General features: G+C 47.1%; 1 protein-coding gene across 2 annotated transcripts in view; it reads left to right on the plus strand.

The window, feature by feature from the left end:
- ssbp4 (single stranded DNA binding protein 4) overlaps positions 1-20,000 on the plus strand; it is a 60,125-nt gene that overhangs the window by 8,161 nt on the left and 31,964 nt on the right. For both annotated transcript variants that reach the window (XM_083671447.1, XM_083671448.1), the window contains exons 3-4: positions 3,908-3,969; positions 9,436-9,520. In XM_083671447.1, coding sequence (XP_083527573.1) covers positions 3,908-3,969; positions 9,436-9,520 — 147 coding nt within the window. The remainder of the gene's footprint in view (positions 1-3,907; positions 3,970-9,435; positions 9,521-20,000) is intronic.

Raw genomic sequence — 20,000 nt, forward strand, 5'->3', positions numbered from 1 at the left:
GGTCAAGGAACGGTTGGCTAATGTTTGTATTGTATCCCCACCCCCCCACCCCCCCACCCCCCCACCCCACCCCCCCAAGTAATTGTACCCTCGAAAGTAAAACACCTTCTTTCTTTTTTTTCTTTTTTTTTTTAAATGAACTTAATGAGCCGAGACTAAGTTTAATGTCCGATAAACAACAGCGGTATTCATTGGATCGTTTTGTAACTGGACCAATTAAAACAACAGACACCTGGCCACACTCCTGGCCGTGTGAGTGTGACAGCCCCTGAACTGTCAGTGAGGTAAAGCCTGTCTAATGTGTTGCATCCTCTTCCTTAATGGACATCCTTCCCCACAATGGCCGAGTATTCAGGCCTTCCCTTCTCTCACACCTCTTTGCTTTATACAGCCCACTTAATACCATAATACCATTCAGGCTCTGAAAGAACTTCCCTGACAGGCAAAGCATTTCTGTATCACTCATACTTAACGTGAATATGATCGTTCTGTTCTGTCAGCTATTTCCCATACTGCGTTAGTTAACACTTCATATTCCAGTCGCCTCTGTGGCTGTTTAGTAACACTGCAATGACTCAATGAACAACGTTCAAACACCATGTTGTTTCGTTGTGATTTAATGATTGTTTTGACAGTACCTTATTCCACTTGTGTCCTAAAAAAATGAAAAAATAAAAAAACTATGAAACAGAGTGTGATTCATACAGTGTTACTATAGAGTTTAAAGGGGAAACTTCATATAAAAATGTCACTTTAAAAGCTGCTCTGTACCACAGAAAACGCGGGCAGCTCTTCATCTGTGGAGGTACATCCAGTACGCTTTCTGCCTATTCTAACCTATGAAGCGTTGCGTAATGCACGGTAGTCTACTGTACACTAGTGACTATCAGTGAGGGCTGCCCTACACCTCTGGAGTGGTGTTGATGTCTCTCTACTCATTTGGTTCATAACGGCTCTTAAACACCGCCACGTGTTAGAAAGTCTGATTTGATCTTCCGCTGTTAGACGGGTGAATAGGTACAATTGGTTAATAATAGAGTTCTTAACCCCCAGACCTGCCAAAATGATCCCTTTCAAGGTTGTGATTTTTCTCATTATGTATTTCATATAAAAAAAAAGGAATGTTCTGGCCTGTGTTCAAGCCTAGTTTGTAGTAGCAGGCCTAGCCTATATTTCAGCGCTGTGATTCATTCAGCCAGCTTAGGTTTCTGTGTTTTCCCATGTTCTGTTTTCTAATCTCCTCCGCTGGTATCATGTACTGCATGCATGTTCTGCTGCTCTCTATAACTGTACCTGTGTCTATGTGTTCAAACATGCTTTGATGTACACATGCCTCTAGAGCATGAGCTCGCGGGCTTACATGTACTTTATATATCATGGTGTATTTTGAAAGATACAGCTGTAACCTTTCTGCCTCAGCTGGGTTTTCCTTATCAACCACACAGGCAGAGGAGTAGACCGTTTTCTCAAACGGCCTCATTTTCCTCTGAGATACTGTCAAGACCTGAAATAAACAGCAGGCTATTATGCACAGTATGCTATATTTCTTTATTTCCCTGCAAGGCCTTAAACTTCAATTGTTTGCTCCTTATCTTTCACAATGAATCACCAGTTTCATATGTCCTGCGCCATTTATGTGAAATTGGAATAGAATTGTAAACTGACCTCTAATGAGGGAGGACCCTTCAATGGGACGGAGATCATTTTTCACTCTTAAGGAAAAATCGCTTAAAGGATCCCACTATAAAAGGATGGAAATCCAGTTGGCCGTACACTGGGTTGTGGGCTGTTCTCCTACCCGGTAGGTGTATTTATGGGGCTGAATCCATCCACAAACTGTCCAGAAACAGAGACTCGTACAGAACCACGCAGACCACCGAGACGTGAATCTATCAATCAGGCTGCTCTCTGACCAAATGTGCTGCTTCTGCCTTAAACCATTCTGTGCAGGCAGAGGGGGTTTCGACTAACTGCCAACAACCCACAGAAGTGGACTAAAATATTAAGTACAGATCTGGGACCGGCTCTGAGAGATTAAGTAGTGTGCTGAAGTGAGTCTTGCTGATTGCAGAGCCCTCGTGGGTGAATCTCCTCCCTGAGATTGAGTGTTATTGGTGTGCTGCTGGATAGGGGTTAAGTTATGGGTCACAGGCAACGGGAGGCACTGTACTCACACACACACACACACACACACACACACACACACACACACACACACGCACACACACACACACACATACACACACACACACACACACACACACACACACACACACACACACACAGACACACACACACACCATGACGCATGTATGCCGAGTCCACAGCCAGGCTAATTTGCTCCTAGCCTAGTTGTGTCTCTTGAATATCTGAAGTTTCATAGATAGTGTAACACAGAGATACTTCTCAGTGAGGTTGCATTCTGACCCTTACTTTCTGCTTGTATAGTCACAACTCTTACTACTGCATAGATACTAGCTACTGCATCTGTTTTATTACCAAACATTGACTCTACAATGTTAGAATTAAAACACTTTTGTTAGTAGCTCGTTGTATTTTCCATAAATTCAACTTCAATCTCAACAACAGTCTGAACTACAGCCAGAAAGGTCTACTGTCACCTGCATCGCTTCCATTCAATTACTATGTTAATATATGCCTGTCAATCTCATAGCACTTCTCAATACAGGAAGCCAGATAGGCCCATTCCCCCTCCTCCTCCCCCTCCTCCTCCCCCTCCCCTTCTGTCCCTCCTAGCTCAGCAGAGAAGGGAATTCAGTCCCCGTAGGTACACCGAAGTAAAAACACACCTGTTCAGAGCCGCCTAATGAGAGAGCTATCACCTGGACTCTCCTGCGTCTGCCTCTCAATTAACCCCTGGTCCTCCCCCAGCACACGCCTGCCGACTCCCTCTCCCTCCTCCCCCTCCTCCCCCCAGGGGAGCCCAGCCACTCCCTGCTCACCTGCACAGCTCACAGCTCCTTAGCAGCCTCAATAGGCCCGGCCACCCGCAACACGCATTAGGGCTCCGTCCAATCAGACTCGTAATACTGTATTTACACAGTAGCTCTTTTTCCCTTTGGTCAAATAAAATCCTGTGTATAAAACCTACTGTTACTGCTAGGTAGACTAGTAGTGATAAGTAGTGTGTGTGTGTGCGTGTGTGTGCGTGTGTGTGTGTGTGTGTGTGTGCGTGTGTGTGTGTGTGCGTGTGTGCGTGTGCATGAGCACATAGTAGTTTGTAAAGTTTACAATGTAAACAAAGGCACGCTGCGTTAAAAACGGCTATAACAGGTTTGATTGAATTCCAGCCCTCGTCTCATTCACTAGCAGAGAACCTAATAAACTCCAGGAGAGCCTAGAAACCAGGCTGCAGCACGAGGCTGTCTGCCATGTACAGACGCTCTCCTGACGGTCACAAACAGTGTCAGTGGAAGGTAGCAGAGCAGGCAGGGTATCTCTGGGTATCTCTGGGTGGATCTTATCTCTGGGACCAGATATGGGTAGTAGACCTACGAAGCATGAGTGCGCTCTGTGTTGTTGGGTTGGGGATGTTTCAGCGTCAGATGTACACTCTCTGCTCTCCAGTTCTTCTGTCTGTCTGTCTGTCTGTCTGTCTTTCTCTGTCTCTCTGTCTGTTTCTGTCTGTCTGTCTGTCTGTCTGTCTGTCTGTCTCTTTCTCTGTCTGTCTATCTGTCTCTGTCTGTCTGTCTGTCTGTCTCTTTCTCTGTCTGTCTGTCTGTCTGTCTCTGTCTCTGTTTGAGGTAGGAATGGAGTTAGACAGTGTGAATGCATTATGGATGTACATGCTGCAGTTAACTGACTGTGTGTGTGTCTCTCTCTCTCTCTCTCTCTCTCTCTCTCTCTCTTGCTTCCCTCTGTCTTCTCTCTGTCTCGTCCCCTCTAGATCCGATGGGAGAAGAACATCACACTGGGGGAGCCCCCTGGATTCCTACACTCATGGTGGTGGTACGTACAACTTCAGTGCTGACACACACACACACACACACACACACACACACACACACACACACACACACACACACACACACACACACACACACACACACTCAGCCTGCATTTATGGTAGAAAGGTACAGATAATGACATGTAAGAATGTTCAGAGGTAAAGAGGTAACTTATTGCTTATTATTATTATTATTATTATATGATCTGTAGATGTAAGGGCTGTTGGCTCCCCTGACTGAGTAAGTAGCTTACAAGTCATCACTTCCCAGGTCATATATTACTCACACTGAATATTTTTGCCCTGGAAACCAGAATCGAAGTCAGCGCCGTTTAATCAAAGTGAAGTTATGCATACATCATATCCCATATTATTTATGTTGGTTTCCTAGTTTCCAGCCGGAGTGCAAACCAGTTGACCTGTGATGCTTCTCGTTCTCCTGTTCCCTCCACTGAGCCCGGCTCAGCGTTGTCTTACTCTGGTCTTAAAGGGAACTGTCAGACGTGTTAATGCCAGATAAATACTTCAGTGGATTTTCTATCGGGGAAGGGGTCGGGTCTGTGAGCTGACAGGCCTGACATGTACTTTCTCTCTGTCTAACTGACTGGATGTTAAGACAAGGAAACGCCCATCCATGCCTGGGTTTCCCTCCAGCTGACAGCCCCGCAGAGTTCACAGGCAGGCTTTGTTTGCTGTCTGTCCTGCACGGCTCATCCTGAGAGCTCCTCTCCTCTGCCCTCCATGGCAGAACAGAACGGAGCCTTTGAGCCGCATTCTGGCCCCTGAATCGCCAACATGTTTTAATTGTGGAGCCTGTTTACCCAGCTCATAATGGCCCTTCAGAAGGCCTGTTTTCACTCCATCCGACAGGTTTCACTTGGAAAGCTACCAGTAACACCGATGGGTTGACATACACAAACATACAGTTTTGGGCAAAGTTTACACTCACTCTGCCTAACATTTGAGCAAGGTTGTAAAGTCTCGGTGTAGGTTGAGGTAGGGTGTGTGTGCGTGTGTGTGTGTGCGCACGCATGTGTGCGTACGAACGTGTATGTGTGTGTGTCAGAGAGAACAGTTGGAGAGTAGGCAGATTATTAGCCAAGCAGGGCCCCAGTGTTGTGTGTGACCCAGCAGAGGGGCGTCTGTCTGGGGCTGCCGCACGTGGACGGGGAGGCTCACTGGGGGGGCAGGCTCCCCCCCCCCGTACGCCAACCCCCTCCCCCAAACAAAAGGTCCAGATGGTAAGGGAAAGCCAGCCCCTCCCCCTCCACTCCCCCTCCCTCAACCTTTGTCTGGAGGCCTGTCCTTTGTTTGCGGAAGAGACCCCAAACGGATTAACTCCTTGCATTCCAGTCTCCTTTGTGTTAAACAGCCAAATCCCCCTCCCTGGGTTTTCTTCCCTGCTTCTGTCTCAAGCAGTTTCCTGTAGGGCGGAGGCTGAATGGAGGCTCCAGGTTGAGGGAGGGGGGTGGGTGGGGGCTGGGGGGAGGGGGGGGAGGGTGGCCGGTGGGGGTCACTCATCCACATCTGTTGTTCTGGATGGAGGGATAAAGGCAGGGCTCAGAGAGGGGTGCAGGTGTTGATTGTGTCATTAGCCTTCTTTATTTGTTGGCCCCCCAAAATCGATTGTTTTACCAGTTTTCACTGGACGTCTACCAGCTCATAGTATCTCAACTGTCTCCCAAAAAACCCTCTGCACAACAGTATGTCCACAGATCATCTCTGAAATGGCCCCCAGCTGAAATTCCTCTTCGCGAGGGGCAGAGAAAACACTCCAGCAAAACAGACTAGCCCCTGTCCCAAATCTCTCTGTTATTCTTTATAAAAGCAGGTATCAGACAGGAAACAGAGGCTTTGTGGGTCCTTCTAGCCAGCCTCTCTATCAGACAGGCCCGGTACTGTGTACCTGGGAGCAACACTGTACACAGCTGCTCTTCCCTATGTCAGACGCTAAATAAAAGAATGATATTTCTCTCTGTTGCGTCTCCTGTTTAACAATATGCACACACAACATCAATTTCCTTTATTGTTTTACCTCCTTGTCAGATGTTGAATTTATTAGCCCAGTCCAAAGGGAGCGCTCTTGAGGAATCATAGAACAGCTGATTTACATGGCCTGCTGTTTCTTTTGTCGGCTGACAATGCAGCATTGATACCAGGAGAATAGGAAACTTCAGAACGGGGTAATAAAGACACTGAGAGGGTTTGTATCTCCGCCTCTCCTCTTTGATGGCAGCGTTTTGTCCCATTAAGAGCAGCTCAGGATGACAATAGGAGAAGCAGCAGCCTCAGTGGATACGGCTCCACCACCACCACCACCACCACCACAGCCTGCCGGCTCTGTCAATGAATCAATCTAACTTTATTTCTATTTTTATTGTTTAACAGTATTTTTATTTAAATGTTTTTATATGTTTGTGCAAACAAGTAATACAAAACACTTTACGGTAATAACACAAAAGGAAACAAAGACATAGGTATTATTCAAATTGTAATGATTGTAAATGCTGCAACGACTCGGCTCTGTAGGTTCTGTATGTAATGGCAGGAATACTCAGGCAAAGGACTCAAACGCACGACCGAGACAAAAAGTTAAATCCAATAGAATAGTCTTTACTTTCAGAAAGGTTCGGTACACAGGTAGGCAGTCAATGGGTAGGCAGATAATCCAGGAAGGGGGTAGGCAAAGCAGGGTTTGGTATCCGGGTAGGCAAAACGGCAAAGTCAAAAACACACTTGGAGATCAAAAACCAGGAACACTTATCACCAGGAAATGCTGGGACGTATGGCACGAAGGTACAAAGACGAACTGGCACAGAGACGGGAACACAGACAAAATACACAGGGAAGGATGATGAGGAACAGGTGAAGCCAATCAGGGCGGGGTCGACAATCACACAGGTGGGAAACACACAAGGGCAGGTGGTGAAGTATCTGAAACAAGAGACACAAAAATAAACAGGAAACCATAAATGAATAACATGAAACAAAGACAAACATAAACTAAGAAACAGGACGAGACATTGCACTGTAGGCCTGAGTGAAGCCTGAGCCACATGTAGGATTAACACTGCAATCCTTGAACCACACGTCTGTGTTTACTCTGCCCATTGTGGCAGAACTGGCACATTATTACCCCTGGCTTTGTACAGACCACAGTTAATTGCAATAATTATCATGATGGCATTTCATTTTTGTAATTGTCTTGTGAATGTGGACGCTAATCCATCCCTTCCGTTTGTGTGTGTGTGTGTGTGTGTGTGTGTGTGTGTGTGTGTGTGTGTGCGCGCGTGTGCGTGTGTGCGTGCATGCGTGCGTGCGAGCGTGCAAGTGTGTGTGTGTGTGTGTGCGTGCGTGCGTGCGTGTGTGTGTTTGTTTATCCTGCCTGTCCACATCACCCAGAAGAAGTCCTCACAGAAGAGTCAGTTCACTGGGACGACGTTCAGAGGGGAAGTTGTTAGCTAAATGTTGTAATTTGGAAGACCCTAAACACTGCACAGTCCCTCATAATATCCTGCACAACTGGCCAATGAAACCTGTTCCCAACCTAGCCGCTCATAGCTGCTACCTTCCCATTGGCTCATTCAACCCCTCCCCTCCCCCTGTACTGTAATTCGTACAAAAGGTTGTTGCTGTAAGAGAGAATGTGTTCTCAGTCAACTTACCTGGTATAATACTAGTAGATAAATGAATATGTTTTTTTTAATTATTAATTTGTCCCTTCAGGTGCTGTCTAAGCCTCTCCACTCTGATGGAGGAGATAGATAACTAGATTTGGTAATGCACTATTTGAAACTTTCTGAGGCTATCTGGTTTACCTCGCTCCCTACCGATCTTGGTGTCTCTACCTGGTTGCGGCTTTTCAGTAACAAACTGTAACTTGCGTCTTATTTCATTTCCCAGAGAGCTGATTGGATTTGAGATGGTCCTGCTGTCTCCCTCCAGCACGGCATTGACAGAGCTGCAATCTCTTTAACACCGGCTGATAGATATGATAATACAGACCAGGTTTATTTATTGTCAAGTGACTGAGGGGCAGCCCGACCACCCCACACTTCACACACACACACACACACACACACACACACACACACACACACACACACACACACACACACACACACACACACACACTAACACACACACACACACACACACACACTAACACTCACACACAGACACAGACACACACACACACACACACACACTCACACACTTCACACACACACTCACACACAGACACACACACACACACACACACTCACACACACACACACACACACACACACACTCACACTCACACACACACACTCACACTCACACTCACACTCACACTCACACTCACACTCACACACACACACTCACACACACACACTCACACACACTCACACACTCACACACAGTCGTTCAGCTGCTGCCTCGCTTTTCACCCTCTCTCTCCACACATTGTCTTTGTGTCTGTGCTGTGCGTCAGCCCCTCTGCCTGACTGAGTATCACCTTTGGCCAGAGGCCAGAGGCTTGTCCATCTCTAAATCTCTGTCTGCAGCTTCCTCTCACCAGATGTGACAGCCTGACTCCCATGGAAATGCCTGCTGTTAGTGCCTCTTCTATCTCGGGTTCGACCAAAACGTTCGCCTAAACAGTGGCAATGAATGGTCGTCACTATTATGGGTGATCAGCTAATATTTTCTGCTCCATTTTGCAGTCTGTCATATCAAGTGTCAGGCGTTTCACAAGCTGTTAGAAGTCTGCTTTCACCACATCAGCAGAAAGACTGCATGTCGTGGAATATTTGGCTTTGAATCGTATATAGGAAAGGAAAACGTGTTTATGAGTCCCGGTTCAGCAGCTTTTATGGAGTATTCATTAAATCAATATCTTCGGAGCCAGAACCATTTAATGCAGACCAGTTAAACAGGTACTTAATTTCAATTAAGTAATTAAGAGACCATTTGGACTGAAACCTGGTGGCCCCTTGCAGCCCCTTAAGGACTGGATTTACCTTAATTAACAAATATCATGCCTAATTGATCAGTAATCTGCACGTCTGGCCGAGCAGAATCGTAGCTACACGAGATGGTTCGATTAGGTTACCCTGCCTGGATGACGCTCAGAGCTTGGCTAAACTGGAATACTTGGAATGGGTTACTTGAGAGGGTTCTATCCCTTTAACGTGAACTTTTAACCAGTCTGACCTGAGCGTGGATAGCGCTACATAGATATATGGTCATTTGAGCAAATCAACTATCTATCAATATTTACTGTGTGGTCAACATAGTCATTTGCGGTCAGAGAGCTGTACCAACAAAGTGTGTGACAGTACAGTTAGTAAACAGTAAATGTGACCCGCGCAGCGGGACCGACCCAAGCGAGCCACCTGAACCACGTTGGGATGTTGTGAATGTTTGTGTGATTGCTGTCTCTATGGTAACAGTGTTCTCTATTCTTCTTCTCCCTCTCCCCGCAGTGTATTCTGGGATCTGTACTGTGCTGCTCCGGACCGGCGGGAGACATGCGAACATTCCAGCGAGGCCAAGGCTTTCCACGACTATGTGAGTGAGCTTAGTCAACCCTAACCCTAGCCCTAACCCTAGCCCTAACCCTTGTCTACGAGACACGAGTGGACATATGAACACGCAGTGTTTGTATACGACAGAACGGGGAATTCTGGGATTTCAGTGTCTTTAATGTTCATTTTGCAGCACCTACTCCATCTTGACTAGACTTTACAGTAGGGAGTAGGGAAATTTGCCTATGTGAATATTTTGGTGGTTCCTGTCTGGGCATGCAAGTGTTTTTGGAAACGAAGCGCTGTTGTTGTCTACTTTCTCTACTTCTTGTAGCCTCAACCTGAGTGGGATAGACTGCAGCCTTCTCCCATAAGTTCAGTCAGACGCTGTGTCCTGGGGCTACTTCCCTCACTTCCTCACCCGGACCCTTGACCCCTGACCTCGGAGCCTTACCTAAACTGTCTGTCCCAAGGTGAAATGTCACGGCGCTGTATGGTTTTTTATTGGCCTTCTCATGGTTTCAATAAAGGTCTGACCACATAAAGCAGCTGGAAGGGCTGCTGGTCAGGATTAAGTGTGGAGCTGGAGCATCGGGGTGGCCTTGGCGGTGAGGGGGTGGGGCTGGGGGGGGTAGGGTGAGCGGGGGTCAGGGCCGTGGCCTCTCTGACCCTCTCATCTGCAGAAGAGCCGCGGCTTCAGCGGTAGCAGCTAATGACGCGCTGGCTGAACATGTGTGGAGGGCCTGAGAGTGGGTGGACTACAAAAGGAGGCTCTTTGTTGATATAGCTCTCTGACTGCCAATGACCATGTTGATGCGAAGACTAATTGTGACCCCTAACACACTGGCTGGGCTCCCGATGATTGAGGGTTAAGCTGAAATCCTCACTCACTTCATCCAATGCACTCTTAAGCAAATACGTTTTTTTTTTTTTCCCGTTGCTGTCACCCTACCTTTACCATGGCATAAAATACTGCTTTATGGCATGTTTCTACTATGCTAAATACTGGTATTACATACCCTTGAACACACGGATTATATGTAGCTAATAGGATATGCTGGCCAAACTGTATTACTGGCTTATCATTCCACCTGGGCAGTTTTTGGAGGGAGAGAGCTCTGAAATTTGAAATGGATTAGGGTTCTATTCTTGCAGTGGACAATTCATTTAGACTAGACGGTGATGTCATCTATTCTGTTCGTTCAGTTTGAACCGCGTAACAGGTTGACAGCAGAAGTATGAGTACCTCATGAGTACCTCAGCTGAACAGATTCCATTTGTGTGTTGTGCGTGTGTATTACACCACCATAAGATTAATTACATGCTTAATTAAACCCTGTGGTTAATTAAATCTGACAAGTGTCCCCAATTAATCTATATGCCTAATCATTTCCAACACCTCTCTCCAGAGGTTGCGGGCTACCTGGGTGTCTCAAACGTCAATGTCTTTCTAATGTGACTAACTTCTGTGTGACACATCTGACCACTGATGTTGGCAATGCTTCCCGGGACTTCCTCTTTCAACTCAATACTCTTCAGGATTTGAGTATTTGACAAAGACAGGCACACAGGCACACACACAGACACAGACACACACACACACACACACACACACACACACACACACACACACACACACACACACACACACACACACACACACACACACACACACACACACACACACACACACACACACACTTCCTTCCTCAGCCCCATGTGTCCAGATGTGGAACTCGAAGGTCTTCTGTGGGAGTCTGGGGGATCTCCCACCCAGTGGTCAGTGCAGCCGCTCACGGTCTGTGGGGACAGCCATGGGGGCTCATATGTCCTGCTCTTTTGTTCTAGTTCAAGGATTAATGTCCAGTTTCCCTTGACCTCTGCCCTGACCTGGCTGAAGTTCAAAGGGTCAGGCTGTATCCTGCGACCCCAGGGCCAGGGACTGAGGAGGGCTCTGTAGTGGGTTTGTGTAGTGGGTTTGTGTACTGGCCCTGCTCTGTCTGTGTATATAGATTACAACGGTGGCGTGTCACAATTTGTTTGAGAAATAGTGATTGTTGTTGTTCATAGTTATGGGTAAATCTCGATGTTTATCTGAGTGGCTTTACTGGATTGACTGACCATGTTATTAGTGGTTGTATGAAATTATACACGCTTGCATTTGCTTGAGTTCTAAAAACAAACAAACAGAAATGTCTTCACTAAGTTTGTGGCCAGTATGTTTTCCACCACCAGCTCTCAGGCATCCCATGTTTATATCCCTAGCTGTGTGCATCTGCCGGTCAAACCTGAGAGCGTGTGTGTGTGTGTGTGTGTGTGTGTGTGTGTGTGTGTGTGTGTGTGCATGTGTGTCTGTGTGTGTCTGTGTGTGTGTTTGGTGTGTGGACACAGGGGCTAATGTTGTGTGAAGAACCTTATCTGGGTCTGTGGCGGGGCCGTGGCGGGATGGGGGGCGGAGGCGTGAATCCCCCGGGTCGCTCCGGGCCTGTCTCTGTCTGATTAACTTCAGCCTCTCCATCCCTCCGGACCAGAGGCCTGATCAAGTCGCTATCACAGGCTCTGCTGATAACAGCCCTATTCCCCAGTGTCCCCCAGGATCACAGGCTGAAAAACAACGGGAGTCCCATGAGTCAGTCACAGACTGTTCACTCTCTCTCTCCCTGTCTGTCTCTCTGCACAGGAGAAACTGTAAAGACACTGTAGGAGATACACTGGGATCGGTATTGGCCAACATCCAGATGCCATCTCTGTTACAGTGTGAGGGTATTGTTGTATAAGAGGACAGGGTGGCCCTGGCTAGGCTTGAAGGCATCCATGACCCACCTAGACCCTCTCTTGGTCTTCTTCATGGGGTGTGCAAGGAAGACTTTGTAGGCCCTCCAGTTTGAGGAAGATAATGGAATATAATGTGCTAATCCTCAAATCTGGGGGATGGTTCATAGCTAATCCCTGGATTTTGGTGGGATTGTGAGTCTGGCTGGGCTCCCGGAACTCGAGAGGACTGGAGGACTCTGACTGCCTTGCACCCCTGGATGGCAGTTCCAGATCCTACAAGGCCTAAACCTTCACACCCATTAGCACACTAACCATACTGGTGGTGGTGTTAAACAACACAGTGCTGAAACACACAGCTAACATGTACTTCTGTAAACTCATTTAAGTGGCCTTTTCTTGTAATGCTATGTATTGAAACGGTGCTTCAATCCTTTCCTTCTTCTTCAAATAGGCTGTTTAATCATGTTTCTTTACTGAAAGAAAACCCACACTCAGAATCCTACTTGTATTTGGATGTTCCTCAAAAGAAGACTACTTTGTGGAGGAAAATGTGTTTGATGAAAAGAACATGACACATCTTTGGTTATTTGGAACGAATGATAAGAGGAATTGAACACCACACACACACACACACACACACACACACACACACACACACACACACACACATAAACACACAGATACACACACGCGCGTGCCCCAACCTACCCACCCACACACACACACACACACACACACACACACACACACACACACACACACACACACACACACACACATGCAAGCATGCACGCACGCACACACGGACACACAAACACACATGCACACATACATACTTGCAGGAAATGATAATGCTGGCAGCCCCTGTCATTACAGACTTTGTTCTTTGTGCAAGCGGGAGGTCGTGACCTCACACATCTGTGGTTCTTGCTACTGTGACATCAGTGCCTCCGGAGTGTCGCAGATTTAGTGACTGAAGTACGTCATTCACAAAGCAGACAGTATTCTCGTTCTCCACAGTTGATGGTGTCGATGGTTGTCTCCAAGATCTGTTTTGACATGGCATTATTGAGACATTTATAATTTATTGAGACATTCAATCGAAGATAGAACCTTTCAATGAACATTTACAATACATGGTGGATGAAAAAGCATGTGTGTCCATTAAATTTATTATTGTTTTAAAAAATTTTTTTTTTACTTTTTGTTTGTTGATGAAAGCCGCTACTGCAGGACAACTGGCCTGGCCTTGTCTGCTTATGAATATTGGTTTATTAAGCCTTTACAATCTTAATCTGTAAACAGAACTCTTTTCTCAGAACTCACATGGAGCTTTAGAACTCATATTTACTGAGAGCTCTAGAACTCACCCCTCTCTTTACTGAGAGTATAGAACTCTACTGAGAGCTCTAGAACTCACCTCTCTGTCTGTACTGAGAGCTCTAGAACTCAACTCTGTCTCTTTACTGAGAGCTCTAGAACTCAACTCTGTCTCTTTACTGAGAGCTCTGGAACTCACCTCTCTCTCTTTACTGAGAGCTCTAGAACTCACCTCTGTCTCTACTGAGAGCTCTAGAACTCACCTCTGTCTCTACTGAGAGCTCTAGATCTCACCTCTGTCTCTACTGAGAGCTCTAGAACTCAACTCTGTCTCTACTGAGAGCTCTAGATCTCACCTCTGTCTCTACTGAGAGCTCTAGAACTCACCTGTCTCTACTGAGAGCTCTAGTACTCACCTCTCTCTCTCTACTGAGAGCTCTAGAACTCAACTATGTCTCTGCTGAGAGCTCTAGAACTCACCTGTCTCTACTGAGAGCTCTAGAACTCACCTGTCTCTGCTGAGAGCTCTAGAACTCCCCTCTGTCTCTGCTGAGAGCTCTAGAACTCACCTGTCTCTACTGAGAGCTCTAGAACTCACCTGTCTCTGCTGAGAGCTCTAGAACTCCCCTCTGTCTCTACTGAGAGCTCTAGAACTCACCTGTCTCTGCTGAGAGCTCTAGATCTCACCTCTGTCTCTAGCTTCTCAACAGTCACTTTGGCATGATGTAATAATGACATACAGGAGGCTGCTCTTGACATGCTCTTCTGTTGTCAAATGTCACTTTGACCCCGAGTTGATTTGAATCACAGTGTGAGTTAACATCTCACTACAGAGGCAGTGCTGAGAATAGATAAGAGATGATGGTGCTTGTTTAGGGGGGTCAAATTCTGTAGATCAGACATTCCCAATCCCCTGTGCCATTGTGAATAGGCAGTTGTGTCTGTTCTATACATTTATGTCTTCAACCTTCTAATGTTTCACTCCTCTGAACATGACTCTTGTATCAAGACAGAAGGCTGGCAGAGGGCTGGCAAGCTGTAGCAGACTGGAGTGTCCAGCCAGGTAGAAACAGGTGGTTAGGGGAGGTGGGGCTATTCTCTGTAAACAGCCATTGAGAACTGAGCCTTTGTGTTGACTTTGCGTTCTCTTGTTTTTCTCTCCCTCTCATCCAGAACAGGTGCTCACTTTCACAGTGTCAATGAGGCTGTTCAATTGAACCTTTGCCGTGCCTCCGTCCTTTCCTCCGTCTCTCCTTCTGTTCTCTTTCTTAAGACGACGTTTCACTCAAAGCTTTCCTAGACCGTCCTAGAGCTTTTCTCCTGCCTCAATCTCTCCCAGGTCTTGTACACAGTCCCCTCTCGCTCTGTTACCCCCCCCCCCTCCCTCCCTCCCTCCCTCCCTCCCTCCCTCCCTCCCTCCTCCTCCTCCTCCTCCTCCTTCTTATTCCTCCCTCCCTCCCTCCTTCTCTCTGCCCTCCTCCTCCTCCTTATTCCTCCCTCTCTCCTCTCCTCTCCCTCCCCCTCTCTCAGAGGAGATTGATTGGGTAATCTGGCAGGGTGCCAGCGGTGCCCGCTCGCTTGGGGGAAGGAAAGCAGCGGGGGCGGCATGACGACACGCAGGAATAATAATAATAATAATAATACCAACAATATAGGCAGAGTATGTATGGATGGAGAGAGGAGAGGGAGAGATGGAGTGAGAGAGAGGAAGAGGGGAAACGGTGGTGTAATAGAGACAAGATTGGCACTGCCATATCTTCATACGTATTCCCCTGGCTGCATTATGTTGATATGTACACACTGTAATGGCATGCATTCCCCGTCTCTCTCTCTCTCTCTCACACACACATACACACACACACACACACACACTGTCTCTCTCTCATTCTGTCTACCCCCCCCCCCCCCCCCCACTGCCTTCTCTCTCTCTTTTCCCCTCTCTTGTCAGGTTCCCTCTCTCTCTCTCCTCTCCTCCTCTCCTCCTCTCCTCTCCTCCTCCTCTGCTCTGTTTTGCCTAGCTATCAAACAGTGTGCTGTGTTCCGGCTGCAGGCTGACACCCGTGAGTGAGAGGGGCTGTCTTTGTGCTCCCTGTTTACCTTTGTTGTCTCCCATCCTCTACCTCAAATGAAAGGGCCAGTCGACTCCTCATGCCTGTGTACTCGTTTCCTACCGGAGCACGGGAACAAAGGCTCGGAGCTGCGCCCCCGGGCTGTGTATGGTTGACTCTAGGTCTGGAAGTGACAGAATTACGGAGAGCTTTTGTTTGTTATTTGATTCCTTTTGGGTTTCATTCTGGGCACGTTTAACTATGCAGTGGTTGGTATTTCATTTTAACTCTGTGAGGGAGAGTCGGGGAAAAAATTGAGTTTTTTTTTTAATCCTGCATTGTTTTTCTTCAGCTGTTCAATATTAACAATAGAAGATGGGTGAGGATTGTGACTTTAAACTGGTTGGTGAACCGCTGGTTGGTTAATCACTGAAAGTCTGGTTGAGTAAAAAGATTGTAAAGAAGCACTAACCCTGCAGTGTTTCAATACACTCACCATGCATGTAGAGCGGTTTAATTGAAGTTGCCTTCTTCATCTGAAATACTCTATAAGCTTACTTAGAAGGTCAAATTATCACCACAATGTTTGACCTTCCCTCGGTGGTGTGGAGGTTGTGGAGGAGGAAGCTGTGCTCACAGTGACCTGCACGCTCGCGGTCAATTCCATTTGAAGTTCCGTCAATTCAAGAAATTCTTAGAAATTCCCATTAAAAGAAAGAAGAAAAAAAAGAGTCTTTTATTAGCAATAATCTTAAAATGTATTCAAAAGGAATGGCATTTTATTCATAATTTTTCCATTACATTGGAATTTTAATCGACCTGAGTTCATGGAATTGAAACAGATTTGACCCCAACCCAAGCCCAGTGGGAGGGAACATAGGTTGTCACGGTTACCCCTCTCCGCCAGGCCAGAGGGGTAAGGGTATCCCTGCCATCCTGTCTGGGCTCAACAGTTACAACCCCCCCCCACCACCCCCACCCCCACCCCCCCGGTGCTGTTTGATCTACATCCACACAATGCTTTGAAGTGCTGGGTCCCGCCTGGCCACACTCCAACCACATCCAGAAATCATTGTGAAAAAAAAAAAAATACCCCTGCCTGCAGAAACTGGCATAAATTACTGCCATTACACAAATAACGCTGCTGTGTCTGCTTTTGGGAAGCCTGAACTTTCCGTAGGCAGCGTTCCGACCTGAGTCCGTTTTTTGTTTATGACGCTGCACTTTTCCCCTTGCTGAAGGGAGTTTGGAAGAGAGGGCAACCTTTATGTGAGATGGCAGTGTGTGAGTGGCCAGTCCAGTCCAGGCCGGTCTGCTCCTTATGTGAAGGACCCACTGTACTATATTTAACCTTTGGTTTATCCAGTTGAGTAATAAATTCTCTTCATAAAATAGCGACCTTGCTGGTCAAGGGGTGAAGAGGTTCACTGTAATCTGGAGTCACTGGCATACAGTGGGTGAGTCCCCCTGCGTACCTGTGGGCGTCTCAGCTCTCTCAAAGCTTCCCACGCAAACATCCATGTTTGTTATCGCTGTTGGGAGTTCAGAGGCAGGCCTCTTTTTTCCAGGCACATTGGAGAGCTACTGCTGGAGTTGAGGGAAGACCACTTTGGTTGCTTAGGCTTGTTAGGTCCAGCAAAGTTGGGCAAAGTGTCTAGGTGGAGAAAATGAAGTGCAGGGGTATGGCGAAGAAAGGGAATACAGAGTTGTGCTCTGCAGCTTGTGTTCTGATGAATTTGGTTGCTGTAACTGTGCTCCTGTGTTAATGTCGTCACACGCCTTCGCCCTTTTTCAGTCTGACCTCTCGTAACCTTCCTGTCTCAGTGGCCATTATTTTTTTGTTTTGCTCAGATTCGATCTTTCTCTGCGTTCTTTGTTAATCGCACTGTTCGTACATTCTCCCTTGGTGTTTTCTGGGAAACTTCCTTGTCTATCTCTCTCTCTCTCTCTCTCTCTCTCTCTCTCTCTCTCTCTCTCTCTCTCTCTCTTTCTCTCCCTCTATCCTCTTTCTCTTCTGCCTCTCCCTACCTCCATCCCTCCCTCTCCCTCTCCCTCTCTCTCTGTGCCCGTACTGGAGAGGAGAGGCCGTGGGCAGCCGTGTAGTTGGCAGGCAGGGCTGGCAGGCTGTGATCCTGGCACCCTGTGTGTCTGCTGCTGTAGAACCGCCTTGGCTGGGCCATGCCACCCTCGGCCTGCCAGTGTACCAGTCTCAAGTACCAGCTGGGCACCCAGACTCGTAATGAAAATAAACCTGCGTCAATATCAATGTGCGCCCTGTGTGTGTGTGTGTGTGTGTGTGTGTGTGTGTGTGTGTGTGTGTGTGTGTGTGTGTGTGTGTGTGTGTGTGTGTGTGTGTGTGTGTGTGTGTGTGTGTGTGTGTGTGTGTGTGTGTGTGTTGTGTGTGTGTGTGTGCCGGTTGGACACCATGCTTATTAAGTCTCATTGAATCAAGTGGCGAGACAAACACACTTCTTTAGCCGATGAATGGGCTGAGACGTTCGACTGTCTCAACTTTGCATTACACTGAGGCACTCCCTGCTAGGATTAAAGACAAAAACAATTACAGAGTCTTATTTGCAATTTAAATTCAGACTTAATCCCATTTTTTGAAAAAAAAAAAAAAAAAGCAAAAAAAAAAGCAGAATAAATGTAGAGAGATCCAATTCAACCCTGTCTGGGTTTTTTCTTTTTTTTTTCCTTTTCGCTAGAATACACAAAACACAGAAGTTGTGGAGGATAATGAATGTGCTTTGGGTCGGTCGAGCTATATTTGGAAAACACAATTTTCCTCGTTAAAGCATGTCTTCAAAATTAAGTTAAGAATGAAAAGCCTCGAGAAGTAATGCGACCTCATCACACCTCACGTACACCATTCACAAATAAATACAAGCACACACACACACACACACACACACACACACACACGAATATGCATACGCACATATGTACACACACACACACGAATACGCATACGCACATACGTGCACACACACACACACACACACACACACACACACACACACACACTTACTGGCTCTCACATGTTGTGTGTGTGTGTGTGTGTGCCTATGAGGGAGTGTTTGGATGGGAGCTTTGCCCCAGTGCACATACGTCACTTTACTGCTACCCAGGGTATATTTACAGACAGTGACTTTAATGCACAGTAATGATTATTTTTATACCTTGTACTTCCCAGCCTTTCACTTGGAGTGTAACGGCTCCCTACTGACCCGCTGATTACCTCTGTGCCTGCGCACCTGGCTCCCCCTCTTTCTCCCCTCCTCTCCTCCTCTCTCCCTCTGTACCTCTCCACCTTTCTACCTCACTCCCCCTCCATGCCTCTCCCTCTTCCTCTACAGCTTAAGCGGATCTTGCCTCTCCAGAACCCTCAGGTTTTCCTCAAGGGTGTGTGTGTGTATTTGTGTGTGTTTGTGTGTGTGTGTGTGTATTTGTGTGTGTGTGTGTGTGTGTGTGTGTGTGTGTGTGTGTGTGTGTGTGTGTGTGTGTGTGTGTACGCATCAGTTGATGTGGACCTTCCTCTGGCCTGTAGTTTAGGTGTCATTAACCCGGTGCAGAGATGGGGTAGATGACAAATGGCAGCCCAGACCCTCTCTCCCCCGGCCTGCAGATCAGGACGGACACACACACACACACACACACACACACACACACACACACACACACACACACACACACACAATGGGCACATGTGAGGCTGACGGGGGAGGGCACACATAACACTGCCTGGGTCTCTCCCCAGTGTGTCTGCTGCCTGTGATTATTGGTCGTCACCTTCTGTGCAGAAAGCAGTGTGTGCTGTTCCCCATAACAGTCCACTAAGCCACGGTGCCCTGGTGCTGGTGCTGAGGGCAGACAGGGGGCAGGCTCCTGTCCTGGCGGTGCGGTACATAACTGCACAGCACAGAGCAGACTATCTCTCTCAGATACTGTTCCATTACATCCACTGTTGTGTAAGACTGATTAGAGATGAAAGGAACACTGCCAGTCTATCAGTCAAACCGTCATCTCCAAAAGTAGATATGGGATTAAAAGAGAACAGTCACTGTTAGCTGGTTTGGTTATCTCGGAAGGTTTCTAGATGCGTCGATGAGAGAGCAGTGTAGTTCCCGTAACAGCAGTTTTGTATTACAATGTTTGTACGAAACGGGTTATTTATAAATAAAGTTTGATTTGATTTGATTTGGTGCGCTGGCTGGATTAAAGAGAGTTGTGTCATTCAGCCAGCCAGTGTAGCTTAGCCTAGTTGACTGATGCTGTTAGCCAGTCCATGGGGTTACAGGGAGGTCAGGAGCTGTCCCTGTGTTGCTGTGCTAATCTTTATTCTTGTAATTCTGAGAGGACTGAAATCCAAAATCCAAA

Source organism: Argentina silus (genome assembly GCF_951799395.1).
Source record: "Argentina silus genome assembly, chromosome: 6".
NCBI lineage: Eukaryota > Metazoa > Chordata > Actinopteri > Argentiniformes > Argentinidae > Argentina > Argentina silus.